A 21,495-nucleotide genomic window follows, 5' to 3' on the forward strand; every position below is an offset into this window, starting at 1 on the left:
CAGCTTTAAAATAGGATAATCATGGTGGTTGGCTTGTGGAGTTCTTATAAGGGTTAAATAGTAGAGAGCAGCTAAAGCACTGTGGGCTTGGTGCCAGGTTAAGCACTGTAAACTTTACTGGGTTTAGGCAGACCCTTGCTCGGTGAGGGGAGCATGCATCCACTTGCCATGTCCCTGTCCCCATCCTGAGCTAACCTCTTATGGGTTAGCCTACTTAATCCTTCCAGCTACCCTTCAGTGCTATGATAGTTCCCATTTTCAGTGGGTGAAGAAATCAAGGCATGGAGAAATTACATGACTTGCCTAACATCTCTGAGCTTTTAACAGAGGAGCTGCAATTCCAGACCAGGGCTTTTGCTTTCAGTGTCCAGTCTCTAAATCTCCAGACCAAAAAGATTTTGGTGAACAAAGGTGGAGCATTAGGAACTAGGTTGATTATTGAAAGCATTTTTTCTCAGTCTTGAGTGTACCTTAGAGTTCCCTGGAAGGTTCATCAACATACAGATTTCAGTGCCCACCCAACTCTCTGAATTAGCAGGTCTGGGGTGACCCAGGAATCTACATTTGTAACATGTGATGCTGAGGCTACTTCTCCAGAGACCCAACTCTGACAACCGTTGATGGAAAACATTAGTCCAAAATTATGTAGTCTTGCTTGTCATCTACCTCATTAGTGGTTTTATTTGGCAAAATGTACCTACCCACTCTTAGGAGTCTATAAAAATCATGAGAAACATGATGGCTTTCAGGGTAACTGCAATTTTTCCCCTCATTACAGTGCTGGACCTATCAGTGTGTTGTCAATGTTTTAGAAGAATGCAAACAGTGTCTCATATTTTCTTTTGAAAGAAAAATATGCAAATGATAGAATTACCCTCTGATTACTGACATAGTCATGCAGAGTAAGCAGTGGCTCTTGTATTCACTCACCCCAACAGTTCATTGCCCAGCGAAAATATTTGCCTTTGGAAAACTCTCACCTCTTACATGCAGAGATATTTTATGTGCCTTCAGTACCAGTGTCAGAGGCCACCTCTACCTTAGGACTTCAGATGGTCTTACATCACTGTAAGATAAAAAGGAAGTTGAATACTCATGAACCAGAGAAACAAAATGATCTTTCAGAAACTTAAAAGGATCTGGGGGTCATAACTCCAAGCATGAATTTTCCAAGTTTTGCCCCCAAATTATGAATATTTACATGAAACAAGGAAAGGTAGCATTATGTGTAAGAGAAATTCTTCAGGCTTGATAATCTCCTCTTAAGGACTCCGCCCAGTAAGTATATATATCCTAAGGAGTTGGATCATGTGACTAAATATCCACCTTCTAGGGCCAGGTGCTTGTCTGGCAAAAGGTATATAGAATTCAGCCCCAGGTTCCTCCTGAGAGTCCACAGGATTGTGGATCCAATGAACTTAACCTGCTTAAAATGAGGGCCCAATCTTAAAGTGCAAACTTTATAAGTAGATTTTCATGCAATTTTCAGACACTCTCTATTTGGACCTTTGAGGGAGGCTGCAGGTCCTTCCTGTATGCCTCTACCCTTGGTGCATCCTACGGGCCATCCAAGCCCTCTGTGGAGGGAAGACAAGGAAAGCTGAGACTGCCCTTCCCTTGGTACATGCTGAGAACTCTGTCCATTTGCTCTCTGCGTCTATTTGATTGTCTTTTTGCTGTGTTGTGTTGTTTTTTGTTGTTTTTTTTTCAGTGACACTGAGTGTCTTCCTGTATTGTTTCTTTCAGCCAGTAATGTTAAAGTAGAGACTCAGAGTGATGAAGAGAATGGGCGTGCCTGTGAAATGAATGGGGAAGAATGTGCGGAGGATTTACGAATGCTTGATGCCTCGGGAGAGAAAATGAATGGCTCTCACAGGGACCAAGGCAGCTCGGCTTTGTCGGGAGTTGGAGGCATTCGACTTCCTAACGGAAAACTAAAGTGTGATATCTGTGGGATCATTTGCATCGGGCCCAATGTGCTCATGGTTCACAAAAGAAGCCACACTGGTAAGGCCTGGCATAGTTTTTCCTTTAGTGGCCTGAGAAGGTTCCATGGGGTGGTGAAGAGCAAAATATCCTATGTGGAGTGTTTTGAGCATGTTGCAAATTGACTAGCAGCACAACTGTTGCAAGCAATTGACTCCAACTTGTGCTGATGCATATCATCATCATGGAGCAGTATTTAAAATGATTTCTCAACATGTGCCTCTTTGACCCTATAAATAAAAAGGGAAAAGTTAATAGCATACATGTGAAGTCTGCCCAGGGCCTTGTATTACACACGCTAGTCTCAGTTATGCTGTTAGGTTGCCATGTTAAGTGGTCTGTGCTTATGGAACAAGTCAGAAAGATGTGAATGCACCAAAACGGACTCTTCAGTTTTTCTACTTAGAAACTATGTGTTTTCATTTCTTTCAAAGTAATAGGACTTGTTCAGAAAAGTCAGTTAATGATGGACTAGTGCCAAAATGTAGTTAATCAGAAAGAGTTTGGATCAGTTTTCAAATGGGTCACTCTGTAACAGGGGAGACATTGAATCGGATTGTTATATTGCTACTAGTTTTCATCTCAAATTGATAAAGAATTTCGTGCCAAATTCCTGTCATACTGAAAGCTTTCCTGGAGACCTTGGAAGTAGAAAATAATGTAATATTCTATGTTCCGATATGAAGAAATGCAGAGAAACCAGCATCTGAGAGCTGTACCCAGGTTCACAAGATGTCCTGTCTCAGGGGCATGGGCCTCAGTTGGCCATGATGGCCCTGTCCACGCATCTCATAGTGATTCCTGTCTATTGAACAGCTACATAATTGTGAACAGAACTGTCACAGCACCACCACCATTGACAGTACTGGACTCTTAGAAGTAAAATATTAATGGCACACATTTTGTATGAAGTTTCTTTTGAACTGAACAGAAACTCTTTTTTCCATAGGAACCTTCCTTAAAGGTAGGTAAATCATATAAATTCACCAACTCTAGTAGTCTCGGAAAACTTGGGCATACAACGTAGACCCCCTGAGCTCTCATGCCTGTGGCCTGGCATCCTTAGGTCATCAGAAAATAGCATCTGCCATTGTAGTCCAGGAGGAAAAAAGCTACTATGGAGACAGCAGATTGTATATCTCAAGAAAGTGAGGAAGATGACTTGAAAATTCTAGGCTGGTGTGCTTGTTACATGGAGCCAAATAAAAATCAAAAAGTAAGCAGGAATTCAGAAAATGCATTGAGGAAAAAAGACAGGAAATACAGATATTTGTGGGATTGTGATTTTTATATGCGAATCAAGGTGGTTTCCAGAATGATGTATTCCATTTGTAATACATCTGAAAAATCAAAAATAAGTTGATTTTCAATAGACATTCATATTCAATAAAAATTTAGTTTCTAAAATTAAACAAATTTTGCTTTTGAGTAGGCCCCTTAATCTTCAAATTACTGAGTGAAATAGACCCATCACATTCAACCCTAAGAAAAGCCTGTGTGAGAGTAATCCTGCTCTCCCCCTTTGTAATGAGGTGGAAATTAACATGAAGGAGGCTACCCTGGGACAGACACTTAACAGTGTACTCTAGGACCTGTGGTGATACATTCCTGATGAGGAAGCAACCTCACCAAATGAATTACTTTTCTGCTAATTCATGTAAAGTCCAATGGAATAGTGAAAATTCTCTTAAATAAATATTTGATAAGTGAATCAAATTCAGGCATACTAAATTGCCAAAATATAATGGCCGCCACCTTGATAAAAAAAATAATTACATTTAATGAATAAACCTGCCAAGGACTGATATGCAGAGTGGCACCTGCTGTTTGCTGCTGGCTTCTCCCCACAAATAATGACTAAATGTCACATACACCCCAATGTGCTGAGTTCTTCACTTACAGAGCACATCACTTCCAGAAAGAGGGACATACCATGAATTTTATAGTCCCTGCCTAGCATTTTATTAAAAAACAATAAGAAGAGATACCTGAAACAGTGAGCTCATGGATTTTCTTCACAGTACATTTCCACCTGCATAAATGCAGACAGTCACAGGTAGCTATAGAAACACCCAGTTTGGCTAAACTAGGTTTGAACAACTACACATGCTAGAAAGGTTTTCATTTTCCTGGGATCTGGGTGGAATATGTCTGAAAAGCCAAACTGCCTGCATTCCCTACATTTAGGGTAGTTATAGAGCACCAGACTTGAAAGGACCTGTGAATCACTCTGGATCCTATGAAAATGCAGACTCTGATTCACATTCCATGAAGAAGCTGACAGTGGTCATTCCTAACAAACCCCAGGGAGACACAGGGCAGGGACCACAGAGCATACTAAGAGGGCAGGGACATGCCATTGAGGAGCAGTCAGTAAGCAGGGCCATTCGAACAGTTGTTCACTTGGGAGCTTAGTATTCATGACCCACACGGAAAGCTAGGACCTGCACCCTATTCCCAAACCATGCTCCTCCCCCTCTCCCTCGACCCAGTCAGTGGGGTTCCTGGGCTTCCCAGTCTGTCCCCTAATAAGCAGGGATTTCAGAGCAGTTTCCAGAGTAGGGCCCTTGCCTCTGCCTATGTCACCTCCTTGGTGAAGTCTTGCTGGTGCCACTTTCTAAATGGTTCATTGGTGCTGGGTGCTTCAGTTCCCCTGTTTCCTGCTCCATTTCACATCTGTGATTCAGGAGTAACAGCAGTGCCTTCCCCACCCCTGCATCTTAGAGTGAGTGTAAGAATCAGATGAACAGTGGTAGGAAAGAAGCAGGAAATGGAGAGGGGAGATCCTCCATGCACATGTGTGGCTTTATTATTATAAAAGATAAAGTGCAAGGAGATTGCCATGCACAGACTCTGTTCCCGTCTGTCACATCAAAAAATACATGCACCATGCTCCCTGAGTATAACCCTCTGACTGCAATGCTGCTCCTTAGTGCAGGGGCAACAGGAACAGGTCCGGGTCTTTTCTTGTGACACAAACATTTTTTAATTCATTTTCTTTGGATAGGCCCTCCGAAATCTCTGAGGTACTCATCCATAAAGACTTTCTCTTTTACCCAAATAAGTTATTTAAAGGGTCTCCAAAATTCTTACAGAGAGCCTGTACAATGGAAAGTGTACAGTCTCTGGGATAAAAACATACTAAATTTGTAATTTGTAATTATCAAAGTCCTCATCCCAATTAAATGAATATAAATAAATAAATAAAAATACAAGTTTGGAGAAACTTAATCTCACTTAGATGCAGGAACAAGCCAGGCAACTGCCACTAGCAAGGGAAGCAGAGCACAGAACCTGGGCCCTGTTATGTACCCCCATTTCACAGATGTGTCTCCTTATGTTTAAACCTCCAAGAACAAGATCCCTTGAGTGGAACACTGTGTGGTCACTTTGAGGAATGCTGTCTTCAAAACCCCTTTCCCTGGCCTTGGGCTACATATGTATGCCCCCACACAGGCTGCCAGAAGCAAAGAGATTTCCAGCAGAACCCACAAGGCTGTTGACTCAAATTAGAAGACTGCAAGAAATGACTGCTTTGCTTCCCTGCAAAAGGGTGACTTGCCTGTAATCATCTGAGCACTAGCTCCACCTGCGTTTCCTGCAGCAGCTCAGACCTAGGGGAGACCTGGCACTTCTGCAACTCCCCAGCACAGCAAGGGCCTTCCTATGGTAGGCACTGTGGGTCATATCACAGACATACTTACGTCACCAGGAGTGTCCTCACATCCTCACTGTGAACATTTTTGTGACATGGACTTTCCCCACTGGCTTTCCCATTCAACCTGAGGGTACCCCCCTCCAAATGAGAGTACCCCGTGGTTGGAGGCACATTCTGATTCATCATGTCTGGGTCTCTCTGCACACAGTGGTCAGGCTTCTTTCTCTTTTTGTCCACTTGGAGTTAAACACACATATTCATGAACATGTGTGGTACAATGAAGGCCCAGAAATGTATCTAATCGATAATTAACTGACCTCTCCATGGGAAGCTATGCAGAGCTACCTGGCTCCCAGCTATTTCAACCTCCCCCTCCCCATCCAATATCAGCTCCATGGGTGGACTTGAAATTCAGGGAGGTAGGTAGTTAGTGAGTTAGTTTTATTATTACCTTCCAACCTGCTTGACTTTCTCTCTGCTCAGTCAAGTTCAATTTGGGCAGGAATTTGGGAGAAATATTGAATACCTTCTGGTTAGAGCCAGGCCCCTCCAACTGACCTATAATTGAATAGCACTGTAAATTAGTTTTAACTTTTCATAGTAGCACATCTCCCCTGCACACTGAAAAAGAATGATGATCATCAAGAAATCCAAGTGCCAATATAGACTTTAAAATTTAATCTGGTATGGACTTTAATAGTACCAGATAGGCTTTACTTAATTGTTTTTGGTAAGTGCTATCTCCTTTATCACAGACAGATCAATCATTTGGGAACACGATTGAAAAGACATTTTCACACATTCTTTATCCCTAAGAGAAACTTTTACCTGGGATATACATTTTTGTGGTATCTCTCTACCAGGAATTGTGATCACATAGCTCCCTTCTTGTAAACGAAGCATTTATTTTTTCAAAAGAACTTTAATATGTTCTTACTTAATGATAAATGTATCACTCCTTAAAGTGGGAGTCAAATGCAGTGTTCATCTAGTTAGATTCCAAGATCTGTGACTCCCGAGTAGGTTTGTTCTGTCTTGCAAAAATCTGTTCATCCCTTCATCGGATCCTGAGTCTAAGCAAAGGTCCAGGTTCTTAGTTACAAATGCAGTGGTACCACCCTGGAAGAATCCCTCAGTGACAACTATGTGGCATCTCGCAGAGTGTCTGTAGTTGAAATATGATTTGTTTTCTACGAATGTAGACAAATAAGTGCTTAAAGGGCTTAGAAGTTGTAAAGAAAAAGACAAGGAATCTCAATGAACGCTGACCTTCTTGCCCTACCATAGGGAGATCTGGGACTTTTCTTTGGAAGATGGGTCCTCGCTTCACTGTTTCTTAACTTCTCATTTTATTCAATCTTTCTTTTCTCTCTCTCTCTCTCTCTCTCTCTCTCTCTCTCTCTCTCTCTCTCTCTCTTCCTCTCTTACCCTCACTTTCTCTGTCTGTCTCTCTCCTGATTTGCCTGCTTAGGGACAGACAGGTAATGGAGAAGAAATTGAAAGGGAAAATACAGGGAAAATGTAAATGAAAAGAAGTTATTATAACTGTTATAATGAAGTGCCTTTCATTTAAATATAAGAATGTAACGCTGAAATGAACTTGTGATCCTGAAATGCATTTTTAATGAGTTTCCTTTTTATTTTGCTGCTTCAGTGGCATATTTTAAAGACCCTTTGAAAAAAGCCACATTAAAAACCCCACCAAATGCCACAACACGCAAAATTGGATATTGGTTTATTCCAAAACTGCTGATCAGGAAGAGTGGCTCTTCATCACAAAATGTTGCAGTCACTTTATTTAAATGAGTTTGAATTTGCATTGTGATGTGCCATTCTGATTTAGGGAAAAAAAATTAGATTTTCAGATCAAATTGACCCAGCCAGTGAAGCGTTAAGGAGCTGGCAGGTTTAGTCTGAAAGCCTCATGTTCTATCAAACCTGCAGCCGGTGGAAGTCACCGAGCCCCCGTGGGAAACAACTTTCTCGCTGCTGTCGTCCTCCTCCTGTCCTCGCATTGAGTTTTGTTCTCACCAGCTCTCCTCTGCTCATCCCAGGGGAACGGCCTTTCCAGTGCAACCAGTGCGGGGCCTCCTTCACCCAGAAAGGCAACCTGCTGCGGCACATCAAGCTGCACTCCGGGGAGAAGCCCTTCAAGTGCCACCTCTGTAACTACGCCTGCCGCCGGAGGGATGCCCTCACCGGTCACCTGAGGACGCATTCCGGTAGGTCTCCTGGGTGCAGGCCAGGCATGTCTGGTTCCCCTGGCCAGGGGAGCCTCCACTGCAGTGTTTCGGGGCCCTGGGTCATGCGTTGTGTACTCGGGAGTTGTCCTTACTGGCTGCCTTCCCGCCCGGCCCTGTATGCAGTCCTCTGTGGTTATTGGCCGCCATGACTTCAGCATGGGCCTCAGTACCTCACCTTCCACCTCCCCACTGAAACAGAGGAAACAGGCAGGGAAAACCATAAACGCATGCACAGGCCACACGCCAGGAAGTGTCACCTCAGTTAGCAGGTTTCAGAAGAGGCCTGCTCACTCCGTTTTGTCAGGTAAGTGGGATTTTTACAGAGAATTTTGCCAGCTGTATCTTCACCAGGCATACTGGTCATGCCCTAGAAGTTTCTAAATATACTTCTTTATGGTCGTGGCTAAGCCACACTTATTTCATTCTTACATAGAGTATTTTTAATAGCAGTAGGGACAGTTTTCTTTGCAGAGGTGACACATCAAAGTGGCTTAGAACATAACGCCATCGACCAAGGACACACCCACCCAGGTCCCAGAGTGACTCTCATGCCAGAGACCAGTCAGGACCTCAGCAGGAGAGGGCAGTTTGGGACTTTCGCCAGATTTTAGATAGCAGTATTTGTCTTTAAGTACATCTCAAATTATCTGGCGTCTCAGCTCAATCATCATTAGCATAAATGTGTGACAGTTGTTCAAACACTCCCAACCGGTATCACACATGAAAGTCTTTAGTCAGATTAGATCTGCCTCCTGAGAAATCGTCCTGTTTCATTGTCCAGTAGCTCCATCCTCTTAAAGGTCAGAGAAACAAAGGTTGTATGTTGCTTGCCTACAAGTGTGTCTCCACATGACACGCATGGGTTTCTTCCACTGTCCAGTAGGGGTATGCGATGTAGGCTTTGTGAACTGGAGGTTGATGGACCTGGTCCCTGCCCTTGGTTGGTAGTGTATGGTCCCAACAACCACTGCTTAGGTCATTTGCAGCAACAGCCACTCTGGGCAGGTGCTGTCAGAGAGGGATATGCCTCAGACCAGCTCTTCTCTGCTGTCCCAAGTAGCGGGATAAGGAGGATCCTCTCCCAAAGAAGGCAAGATCTGTGTTCTTTGCAAAAGACTTATAGGGTTAAGGCCAACTCTTCCCGAATGTGACAAGTGTATTTCATGGTGCAGTTTTTAGACTCCTTTCCTGTGTTCATCTCTTTGTCTCACATTCACTGAGTCCCTCAGGGTGCTCAGTCTCCAAGGGGCCAAAGGTCCACACAAGTAAAACACCAGCATCTCCCAGGGGTCATGGCAGAGCATCCACGGGCCCAGTGGGAACAGAAAGCAGAGGGCGAACAGTAGGTCTGGGTAGAAGGAGATTCCAACAGGAGGAGGGCTTGAATACATGCACAAGGCCCAGTTCTCAGTTTCTTTAGGGAGTTTTAATGAGTGTGATTCTGCAGTGATCCTAGAAAGGAGCGGGCACATGTTTTTGCAAGGACTGGCAAGAGCCTGGTCTTTCTGATGAGTTGTCCCTGTGGAAAGGGCATTCACTGAGACAACTGGAGAAGAGGGTGAGGTGTCCCAGGCTGTGAGCCATCTTCTCTCAGTTCCAGCCTCCTTCCTGTTAATAAGTGTGCGGGAGGTCCCCAAAAAACTTGTAATCAGAAAATTGTGATGATTCGGGTGAGCTGCTTAAACCTGCCAGGAAAGAAGCAGTCCCCATCAGAGGAGTTTCCCTCTTCCCAGAGTGGGCAGGTCAGGAGAGGGTACCAATGGGGCCGTTACCTTCTCACCTGGGAGGGAATGTACTCAGTCTGGGGAGTCGTTTGGTGCAGGGGGATAGGGAGAACAGAAGGCTTTCCTGGGACAGGGACAGGACATGACAGTGAGCACTCACAGGTGCTTACATGCGTCAGTGACGAGCATGCGTGGAACCTCATGAAGGTGAAGTGATGCCAGGGCAAACTGACAGACAAGGCCCATGTAGGATTCATCTGTGTGTCACTCAGTACTGCATGCTGTGCTGCCAAATGACCTAGGATAAGGTCACCTCACACCTATGATTTGCAAAGGGTCTTACAGGCATAGACACAGTCGACGACACCATCGCACTCAGGTTTGTAGGAGGCACACCTTCCCAAGTCGATGGAAAACACGGACTCACTCTGAGGCTGACACCAACCATATCCTCGGCATCCTGGGGTCACTCTCATTTGCAATATAAATATCTCCTGCATATCAGTCCTTAAAAATTAAGATGATGACTCTCTCTTTTCTCTCCTGTGAAACGAAGAAAATCTAGTGCAGTCTTGCAGTGTTGTGTGCTATTCTGGCTCCATGTCTGCATATTTCATTTAGTAATTTTCTGAGTAAGTACATATAACAAGTGGCAGATTTTGGACAGTTAATTCTGTTATGAATCCACCAATGAGTTAATGGAGAAAGCTATCCTAGATCTGCCACTGGTGATTCTACTGTCTGAAAGTGACGTTGGCACACAGTTCTTGAAGGGAAAAGAAAGGCAGTAATTTAGATTCTTCACAAAGATTTCACAGAACAAAATAAAGGTAAAGCCTTTATCTGGCAAACTCAAAAGTAGCCACGTTCTGTTCCCTTTTGGAATGGCCATGCCCCTCATTCTGTTAAAAACCAGGATCATCCACATAGTTTCCCCTAGCAACCAGTGGTAACCAGAGGTTCCAGATGCCAACATGATAGCTATAGAATTTGTAGACCAATAGAATTTGTCCCATGCTCATATCAAAAGGAGTTTGGGGGATCAGGAGGTATAGGGGTACAGTCCCCTTCACTCCTTCTTTGAAAGTTTCAGGCTTTATTAGAAGACTTTGTTGTTCCTGAAGAACTCCTTCAGTTTAGTTACTTACAGTGATCATATTTTTTATATTCCAGAGTTAAAATCATTCATATACACAGAAAAGTGGCTATCAAGACAACATGCCTTTTATACAGGTGATTTTGATAATGTAATTCACCAATGGTATAGATTTTCCAGGAAAGGACATGGATTGGTTATCTATATTCTATTAATTTCTAAGATGGTACTCAATAAAATGTGCTATTTTAAGCAATATTCCATATTTCATCATTATTTCCTAGTGTTGGGGGCTACATCACTTTCTATAGATAAAGAAAGATTCCTTTTATCTCAACTAAATGTTCCCAAAGTCAAATTTTGGTTTTCATATTTCTCTTCTTAAATCATAGTATCTTTTTATGTAGGAAAAAGATTTAATTAATATATATGTTGGTTAAACCAGGTATCAAACAAGTATTCCTGAATATTTCAAAATACGGTAAATTAAACAGCATGAGAAAGAAGATCCTATCCTGGTCTTATGGTAGAAATTTATATTCCTTAAGGATTAAAGAAATTTTAGCTATTTTTTAAAAATGTTATCTGTTGAAGTCTTTAAATAGGCATGATGTGGTTTCCTTGCTAGTCTTCTTTTCCTAAAATAAATCACTCAATAAAATCCAGGAAGGCTAAACTCATTTCACAACAGCACTGCCCAACACAATAACTATTAACCATATGTGGTCTTCTAATTTTAGCAATATTAAATTAAACAAAATTGAAAATTCTGTCCTCTATGTCACAAGCCAAACTTTAAACCTTCAGTAGCCACATGGGCTATGGCTACCATGCTGAGCAGTTCAGTGGCCACCATGTTTGACAGCCATGTAGTGAACATTTCCATAATCATGGATGTGTTGGGCTGGTCTAGAATCAACATTATCCTAATGCTCTTTGATGAGAAAACTATCAATTCATGGAAAATATAGTATGTATTATATATCCTTATATAAAATATTTTGCATTATGTAATACAAGTTAAAATATATTTGCATTATATAAGAAAATGCACTCTAGAAATAAAATTATCATTTCATTGAAGCATAAATTTATCTAGTTTAGCCTCCTAAATTAAGTTAATCCTGGTCACATTAGATGTAGCCCCTTTGTTGCACCAGTTCTGGCCCACAGCGTAGAATAGGACAGGACGCCCTTCTCTGGGGGTGAATCTGTAGATTATCCAGCCCTCCTCATATTTTTGTCCAGTTACTTGGCACCCATTACAACATTCCAGTGGGGTTCTTTTCCAGTTAAAAGGCAGATGTCAGTGATTCAAGGAGGAATCTGATAATTAATACAATAAACAAATTAAGAAGAAACTTGAGTCACATGCGTCCTTGGTACAGTCAAGTAGTTTCCTGCACATTAACATTTTTAAGTTCAGTAATTTTTGACCAAGTGCATAATGCGTTTACCTCTCAAGAGTAGAAAATTTTTCTTTTTTACTTTTTTTGGTAATAATTGTATTGCATGCATTGCCATGACTCCGAAGGCCAGCATTTAATTGGGGTCTTGAACTCAATTGTGTTTTCTGCAGTTGGTAAGCCTCACAAATGTGGATATTGTGGCCGAAGCTATAAACAGCGAAGCTCTTTAGAGGAACATAAAGAGCGCTGCCACAACTACTTGGAAAGCATGGGCCTTCCAGGCACGCTGTACCCAGGTAAGCGCTGAAGCTCCAAGGCTGGGCATGATCTCTCTCCCTCCCAGCACTGTGCACGAACAGCCTTAGGAGCAGAGCTGTGGGCCACTCCCCACACTTCCCACCACAGCTGGGAGGGAACTTTTTGACCAATAACATTGCAGTTTCACTAGGAACGACATGTTCTTCACTTCTCAGGTCTGACCAGATAGAGCTTGTCTTAAAGCACCCCCTTCTTTCAAATCTGTAAAAACACCTAAAACAGTAGGGGGCCCATTAAAGTTTTTGATTTTTTGGGGGTGTTGATTTGTGTTGTTACGTTTTTTGTTTTTTGTATTTTTGACTTCCTTTTTCAAATCTAGAGTTGCGGGCAGGGGCTGTAGGTCAGTGATGAAGTTCTTATCTAGCATGCATGAGGTCCTGGGGTCGATCCTCAGCACTCAGAAAATAAAAGCACAGAACAGTCTAGAGAAATAATTGTTTCTTTGTACTTAGTAATTAAAACAAGAAATGAAACCTGGTTTTAAATCTATTTTTTCATGAAGTTGATCAAATGCAAGCTTCCAGGCTGTGATTTCAATCATTGGTTCAGATCAAGGGCAGAGTATCCACACCTGCCAGGAATGTGAGGGCAAAGCTTGTTGGAAGACCCTGACAGTCAGTAGTATTGAGACTTGTCAAGGGAGTGGAGGAAGTTGAATTTGTCTCCTGAATTGTGTTATGTATCTTGCATAACGAGATAGCATTTGATTCGAGTCTTTAGATAATGCAAAGTGAAAGATGTAAGGAAAGTACTGAAGAAGCCTGATTTACTCAGAGGAGTGGCAATGTTATGAAAGGTTCTCTTCTGACTTCATAAGAGATTAGAGATTTATAAATAGATCAAATGAAGTTAACCTCTTTCAGAACACTATTCATTTAGTAATCATTGGATTATAGGGTAGAAATCAAATTAATGGTTGAGAATTTTCTAAGCCTCACTCAATGTTATGACAATGAATTTATAGAGGAAAATTCATCAGAGTACACTCAGATTATTAATGACAGATGAGAGCAGGAGAAAAGAATGGTCAGAAGTACTAATAATCAATTTAGATTACTCTTGGCATCAATAGGCAATATCACATGACAGGTGCCCTGGCCTCTAGTATGGCTTCTCTCCTATTGATCATCTGTGGGGCCCAGGGTTGATTTCTCTGGGCCTCAGTCTTCTTACCTATGAAATGGAGAAATTCTATGACATTATCATTTATCTTTATTCAAAATCTAAGGCCTAGATTGGAAAGGCATTGAGAGTAAATGGAAAAGGAGACACTGAATGTAAAAATAATAATAATTTAATAGTAACTTAACAGCTATAAATTTATGGCTGGCCCCAAGGTAGAAGACTGGAGGAGGAGAATATAATTTTTTTCTTTAAAGTAAAATGTGAACACTCAGATACTTTATTTTTCTGTTAAAAAAATTAATTAATGTGTCCTGGAAGTGAGTGGTTCTGATGATATAATTTATACATTAATGTTTAGTAAGCCATTTTATATATACTCAACAAATATCTACTGAGGAGTTGTTAACTGCAATACCAAGTCCTATGGAATAAAATAATATGATGCAGACATGGAGATGAGAAGACAAAACCAATCAAAGAAACAGACCCAGTGCATAGTTTTGTCTATTTTCTCCACCCTTTTCATTGCTAAAGAAACAAGCTGTCACCTACAGCAGCCTGTGAGCTTTTCTCAGGAGAGAAGCAACAGTCATTTCATGAGACCCAGGATTGAGTTTCATCTCTGAATCTGTTTCTTAATGCAATCCGGATATGTTAGTCAACTTTCCGTTGCTGTGGCAAAACACTTAAGAAAATCAGCTGAGAGGAGGAAAGATTTATTTTAGCTCACTGTTTCAGAGGTTTGAGTCCATGGTTTTTTGCCCCCATTGCTTTGGTCCCATGATGAGGCAGTACGTCATGGTGGAGAGCACATGGTAGAGGTGCCCACATCATGTCAACCAGGGAACTAGAAGAGAAAGGAAGGGACTGGGGACAAGATATAGCCTTCAAAGACACACCCCACCACCCCCAGGGACCTACTCCCTCCACTAGGCCCCAACTTTTAGTTTCCACCGTCTCCCAGTAGCTTCACCAGCTGGGGACCAAGCCTTCAACACACAAGTCTTTGAGAAACACTCCAAACCACCACACCAGGCCTCATTTTTTAAATGTGAGTGATAGTGCCTGCCTGGTCATCCTCAGAGCAGTGTCCTGAGGAAGGCACGAGAGAACAAATAGACATGAGAACAGGCAGCCTAGATGTACATCCTACACTTATTACAACAGAGAAGTTGAGGTCTCTGTTGGATGGACACCTGCAACTTCATTCTCCATTGATGTCTTGGTCAGTGTGTGCCAGTGATAGCAATTTCTTGTTTCCATGTGGTAAGAATCAGTTTTACCTTAAAATGCAAATCTGTTCCCATTGGTGGCTAGGTGATTGGGAACACTACAGCAATGTCTTCATGTCCCTATTCTCAATAAGTGTGAAGGCTTCTTTAGCAAGATGCAGTCATTTGACCTCAGTGTGGCCAGAGACAGAGCTAGGTGTGGTAACTTTTAATGACATTCAGTTCTTCCTGCCTCTTGTTAAAGATGTACATCATGATTTGAATCCCTTTAGCCAGTGTGTGTGTTAACTTTCTGACACTCTATCAGATACCTGAGGTAATCAATGTACAAAGAGAAAATTTGGGGTCTCACATTTTTGGAGGTTCCAATCCGTGATTGGTTGGTCCCATGCTTTGGGCCTGTAGCAAGGTAGCACATCATGACAGAAGCATGTGGTAGAGTGAAACTGCTTCCATCCTGAGCCAGGAAGCAGGGAAGTAAGGGGCTGGAACTCCTTACCCTTTTAGGGCATGTCCACAGTGACCTAAGTCTCACCCAAGACCCCAACTCTCAAAAGTTCTACCACCTCCCACCAGTGTCACCCTGGGACCAAGCCTTTAACAATGTGCCTTTGGGCAGCCAGAGATAGCTTTATTTAACCATTGTTGACACCCAGCCCTTGTAGGTAGACAGTAAGTGCTGGTTTAAGGAACTTTCAGCATTGAGAAGATCCATAAAAGGACTTTAATGAAAGTTAAATGCTAGACACATGTGGGGCTGGGAGGGCAGGCGAGTCCCGGGTCTTGGTTATGTCAGCTCTGCTGTGCCAGGGCTGATTGAACCTGCATCTTCTTTGGACTCTCCCCACATCCCCCAGAGACCAGCCCTCATCAGTGCTCAGAGGGACTGTTGAGTAATCTCTTGGCTCCCCAGTTCCTCATTGGTTGGGTCCATTAAATAAATACAATGCCTAGTTTAAAGAATGTACAAAAAGATTTATTTTTCTGATTATTATTTTCCTTAGTAAAAGATTTTGTTACCTGTTGCAATTTCCTAATATCCTTATGAAAAATATGTTTCCCTTGAGCTTCAAGTACACAAATTGAGGAGTAAATAGGATGGTGTAGTCAGAGATTCTGGAGCTTTGGGTTTATATTTCCCTTACTGTCATCAACTCTGGGGGTCAAAACTTATGGTATGGTGGGGAGAAGTCCCATGTGAAATGTGAGAACAGTGAGATAGGCCACTGGGCCCTGTTTTACAGAGGAGGGTCCAGTAAATGAGCATGTCATTCAGATAGGTCAAGTGTACAACCAGCAGCATTGGGTTTTATAGATTTATGTGTACCCATCCTGTAAATTGGGGTGTGGGTTATATACCTTGTCCTATTTGATTAGAAACACAGATTTCCACTGTTAGAAAATAAAATATTAGCAATAGCATCCAGAATACGAATTTTTGAAGTAGTGTTCATAATATTAGTAAAGACATAAAATACTTAGGAATACTTGTAGTGGGCATAGTGAAGAAAGTGACCAAATCACACCAAGGCAAGAAAGAATATGGAAGATTGAAGAGGGAAAGCAGTTTGGTCACTATCCATGGACATCCTCCCAAATAGAGTCATGGTTTTAATATAAAATTGCTTTTTAAATCTTGCCAGAACTAGGTAACCACATATGAATCTAAACAAATCAATGAGAAATTATATGAAAATGTGGTTATAATATGTGGAACCCTTAAAAAATATACAGATAAATCAATAATAGAAATGGATATACCTAAAAACCTTGTGATAATTAGCACAAAGTATCTGAGAAGAAGGAGCATAAAGCAGAATGTGTGTTAGAGGAATTGATTAGATACGTGGAAGATGGTCAATTTACACTTTCACTCTTTAAACATTGGGATAAATTTCAGGGACATGAAGAAAGAGTTTTATTTAAAAAATCCCAGCCATAAAAACTAGAAGTCAATATTGATGCGATTATGCAGGATGCAAAGCTGTATCATCGATTATGAAAAGAGGTAATATAGAAATATAGAGATCAACTAAAAAAAGCCTTCTTTTGCATTTGCCTTCATGTGTGCCTTTCACAGTGTGCAGGTGTTATTTGACTATCAGGAGTCTGCTCTGTGTTCAGGGATAAGGAACTTGGGGTTCTGCCCCCACCTTGCCAGGATGTGCTATAGGATCCCAGATGGCCATGTTCCTATGTCTCAGTTCTTTGTGCCAGTCATAGGAGTCGGAGTCCTAGGTCTTTTCTAGATCTGAAAGTTCTTTGATCCTCAGAGGGCTGTTGTTAGGAAGCTGTGTATTTGTATTTTGAAAAGTTAGAAGGATTCTTCAAAGGGACACAGTTACCTAATCTGGGCCCAGCATCAGGTGATGGTGGTGGCATTTGTTCTTATGGTCTTGGGGATAAGGTGTGGTTCACAGGCGTCATAGGAAGGAGCCTGAGCAGGTGGCTGGTTGTTGACATTGCTATAACCCAGTCTCTGTCTGTCTGGCAGGGTTTCTGGGAAGATCAGACACAATCTCGAGGAATGGCCTTGCTCTCCTAGGTGCTTAACAAATGTCAGCTGTAACACTGGACACGATAGACGCCTTTAAACCTAAGCCATTCTAAACTGGCCTCTCTAACTGTCTTTGACTTTAGTCATTAAAGAAGAAACTAATCACAGTGAGATGGCAGAAGACCTGTGCAAGATAGGATCAGAGAGATCCCTCGTGCTGGACAGACTAGCAAGTAACGTCGCCAGACGTAAGAGCTCTATGCCTCAGAAATTCCTTGGTAAGAGTTAAAACATTTGCTGTCTCTTAAAAAACAACTATGTGGGTATTATAGACTCAAGAGAAAATTAGTTGAGGGTAGAGGAAAGGAAAAATCTTATTTTTTGAAAAGCAAAAGTGGTAAGCTTAATAAGTCTTAAATATCTTAGCATTTTTTTCCAATAAGTTTCTTTATATTGACCTCCTTTCTCCCACCAGTTTTTATTAGATGCAATTTTGCAAGCATCTGGGGCCCTCCTTGGTGTGATCTGCCTGTGGTCACTGTTTCTCTATGGGTGGCCAGGTTAGCATGCCCAGGATTGAGAGCCTGGAGGCCCATCACAGTGAGACATCCTCATGCCTGACCACTGTCTCTGAGCTTCAGATTCCCATTTTTCACAAGAAGCCCATAATACTCCCCTTTTGGGGGACCAGGAGAGTTAATAAGAGGAATCACATAGCACCTGGCCCCTGAGAAGTGCCAAGGAGAGGGGAGACACAGCTAGGACTATTATTTTGACCATTCAGCCCTTAATGAGGAATAAATATGCAGAGTGAGGCCCCTCTCTCTTGAAGAGCTGATGCCTAGTGTAGACATTAGAAAGACACATCAGTCATCCAGACCAGATGCTGGAAAGGCAAGGAGGACATTGAGGCAGGTTCCTAAATGGCATTCATTAAGATCAGGTCTGAGGTCAGTGAAGGGCCACTCAGTAACCCTGTGGCCTCAGAAAATGACTCAGCCTCCCCAAACCTTGGTTCTATCTTTATGGGTCTCATAGAGACATAACATGACCCCAAGGATGTGAGAAGGTTTAGAAGTCCTCAGTATGAAGGTTAACTATTATCACAGGAAGAATCTTGTCCAGGAAGGAGGACCAATTGAAACTTCATGAAACTGAGAGGGATTTGCGAGAGAAGTAGGATTTCAGCACATTCAAGAAGTTGGAGGAGTCAGGCAGGATTCTAGAAGACAGACAGATGAAAATAAGGAAATGGCAATGGTGGAGGGGGCAGGAGTTGGGTACGTGGGTCATGAAGGAGGAGCAGGCTTGCTTCTGCCTTAGCTCATGTGCCCACCAGGAAGCAATGGAAGTGAAGTTGTCCTAGAAAGCTCTGACCGTGGGATGAATGTCCTTTGCATGACAATGTGAGAGATGGGTTCTCATTTAGAAGGCAGGAAAAAGCATGGGCATGTTTTTAATGGGAGCAACCGCTTGAGAAGGAGAGAGAGCAAGGGCCAGAAATGGACTGGAAAAGGGAAAATGAGGGAGTGATAGCATCAACAGAGAGAGGAGGGAGGTTTGGTGAAAGAGGAGTGGAGGGTAAGGGCAGAGATTTGGTGAAAGAAATAATGGGTTTCACCGTCTAGAGTAGAATACCACTTGCAGAAAAGATAAATCCAGATTATAGAACAAGAGGGAATTCTGGTTTTGATATGCTGATTTTCAAGGACCTTGTGCTATACATGGCCCATGGGAAATTGGTGCTGGGAGAGGGGATGGAGGTAGAAGAGTAGTTAATGAGGCCTGGGGCCTCAGAGGAGGGGACCCAGAGGAGGTCAAATTCTTGGGCATGCCCCCCTCTTGCAGCTTTAAATAGGGTTCCATTTTGATCTGTTGATTAAATAGAGGTTTGTCATAAATTGGTGGTTGGGAGAACACAGCAAGAAAGTATTTGGTTTAAAATAAGTAAATAAATAAAGCTACTTCCTGGAGACACCCTGTGGGCTGATATAATTTTGAGCTTTATGATCATGAGAGCAAGGGAGACTCTCCATTTCTTGATCAGAGTAAGAGCAAGGTCCGGGGTTGAGGTAACTGTTAGGGTGAATAAGATTTCCGGTAGCACCAATCACAGGGTCCCCAGATCCTTCCCTGGGAGGCAGCATCCATTGGGGAGCTCCTGACATGGGCAGTGAACATGGGTTTGATGGAGCAACCCAGGAAATGACAAGAGAGGAAGCAGTGAGTGTGTCCGAGGGTTGTGAAGATTTACTGACCCTGGGAAGCAGGATATGACTTTCTTTCTAGAATTAGGGACCTGGAGAATGCCATATGCTCTGATAAGGGCACATCTGCAGTCCCCTTTAGCTTTTGGAGCTATCAAACCAGTTGGAATATCTGTGAAACTCTACCATAGTCACCCCAGCGAGACAACAGTGTGGATGTTGTCTTGATTCACTTGCATCTTTGTTAAAAAGAAAAAAACAAAACAAGACCAAAAAGAAGAAGAAAAAGTGTTCCAAGGGAGCAAAGCTCAGATGAGAGTGAAGTCTTCAGGGGAGAGGTTACCACAGGAGGAAGAAGCATCATAGAAACAGTCAGACCAGGATAGCACAAACAGAGCCTGGAAGGAAGGCCTCAAAGTAACTCTGGGTTCTATTGTTTTCCTGGGCCTTGGTGATTGGCAGTTCAAGTCTGAAACAGTGCTTCTTGCTGCCTTACAATGCCTAGCTTACTTAAATTTGATGGTATTACCATCAACTATTCCTAACTTGTCCCAGATTCTCCATCTCTAACATCTCTAAAATTAAAAGGGAGATGGATATGAAAGTCCCCTTCTTCACCTCTAGAATCCTGTTTATCCTTCAGGTAAACTGAGGAGGAAGATGGGAATACAGCTATGCTGGTCCAGTAGTGGTGCAGTTGAAAGAGCTCTGGTCCAGCTGCTCCTAGGTGCAGCTCCAGCCGTGGCTCTCAGGTGACCGTAAGCTGGTCTTGAGCAGCCCTCAACTTGGTGTCACCATGTCTAAAATAGGTTGGGTCTGCACACCTTCCTCCTTCCTAGAGCTGTTCTGAGGATCAGAAGGGATACGAGATGTGGTGGTGCTTTCAACACTAGAAAGCACATTAAAAACGTTAAGACGGTATTATTTTCATGTTGCTCAGAATGGGAAAGTTTAACTTATTGATACAGGAACTGTGACTAAGAATTTTAAATCAAATCTTGACAGTATGGAGAAGTATTTGTTTTGCCAGCAACAGTCCTCACTTTACATCTATGATATATATACTGTAATAATACACTTCAAAGATCTCACTCTGCAAGATCATCTGAAATGGTCAATAGTTTCAATGAATCCAGAGAGGAAGGGCTTATATTAAAAGGTCAGGCTCATTCTTTCTTTTTGTTTTTTGTCTATATGGTGATTAGGATGAGGACATTTTTTAAAATGCAAAAATCACAAAGAGGAAAATAACAATGATCAATACTCCTGCTAACCTTCATACCTATCTTGGTATATTTTCTTTTTTATAAGAAGTCATCCTATTGTATTATTAAAATGATACATGGTTAAAGTAAAAACATGTTTTTGATGCAAAGATTAATGTATTTAAATCACCACAAAACCCAACATCCATAAATTACCAATATTAAATATTTTTCTATCACCTGTATATGAGTCAATAAAGTGATGAAGAAGTGGATCAAGATAGGTGTGAAATAAATGCCTTCATAAAGATTCCATCATGTTAAAAGACATTTTAAATTTAAGAGATAATAAAGAATCCAAATAAAAGTGGAGGACTGACTGATCTTCAATTAAATAGTCAGATGGGAATATCATTTTTTAAAGGATTACTCTAAGATTAAAATATTTATTATGCCTGGGCACAGTGGTGCACACCTCTAATCCCAGTACCTTGGGGGGCTGAGGCAGGAGGATCACAGGTTTGCACCTACCCTGGGCAACTTCACAAGGTGCTGTCTTAGAATAAAAAGTAGAAAAGGGAACTGGGGTTGTGGCTCAATGGTAGAGTGCTCACCTAGCACATATGAGACACTGGGTTTGATCCTCAGCACCACATACAAATAAATGAAATAAAGGTATTGTGTCCACCTACAACTAAAAAAATACTTTAAAAAAATAGAAAAGGGCAGGGGATGTGGCTCAGTAGAGTGTTCTTGGGTTCAGTACACAGTTCTGTGTGTGCGTATGTGTGTACA

General features: G+C 42.0%; 1 protein-coding gene across 19 annotated transcripts in view; it reads left to right on the forward strand.

Moving 5' to 3' along the window:
- Ikzf1 (IKAROS family zinc finger 1) overlaps positions 1 to 21,495 on the forward strand; it is a 95,258-nt gene that overhangs the window by 65,702 nt on the left and 8,061 nt on the right. For 11 of the 19 annotated variants that reach the window (XM_047562008.1, XM_047562001.1, XM_047562009.1 and 8 more), the window contains 4 exons: positions 1,747 to 2,007; positions 7,699 to 7,866; positions 12,287 to 12,412; positions 17,432 to 17,566. In XM_047562008.1, coding sequence (XP_047417964.1) covers positions 1,747 to 2,007; positions 7,699 to 7,866; positions 12,287 to 12,412; positions 17,432 to 17,566 — 690 coding nt within the window. The remainder of the gene's footprint in view (positions 1 to 1,746; positions 2,008 to 7,698; positions 7,867 to 12,286; positions 12,413 to 17,431; positions 17,567 to 21,495) is intronic. The other 8 variants (XM_047562015.1, XM_047562011.1, XM_047562018.1 and 5 more) reach the window with 5 other exon arrangements.

Source organism: Sciurus carolinensis, chromosome 8 (assembly GCF_902686445.1).
Source record: "Sciurus carolinensis chromosome 8, mSciCar1.2, whole genome shotgun sequence".
In the NCBI taxonomy this organism is placed as follows: Eukaryota; Metazoa; Chordata; class Mammalia; order Rodentia; family Sciuridae; genus Sciurus; species Sciurus carolinensis.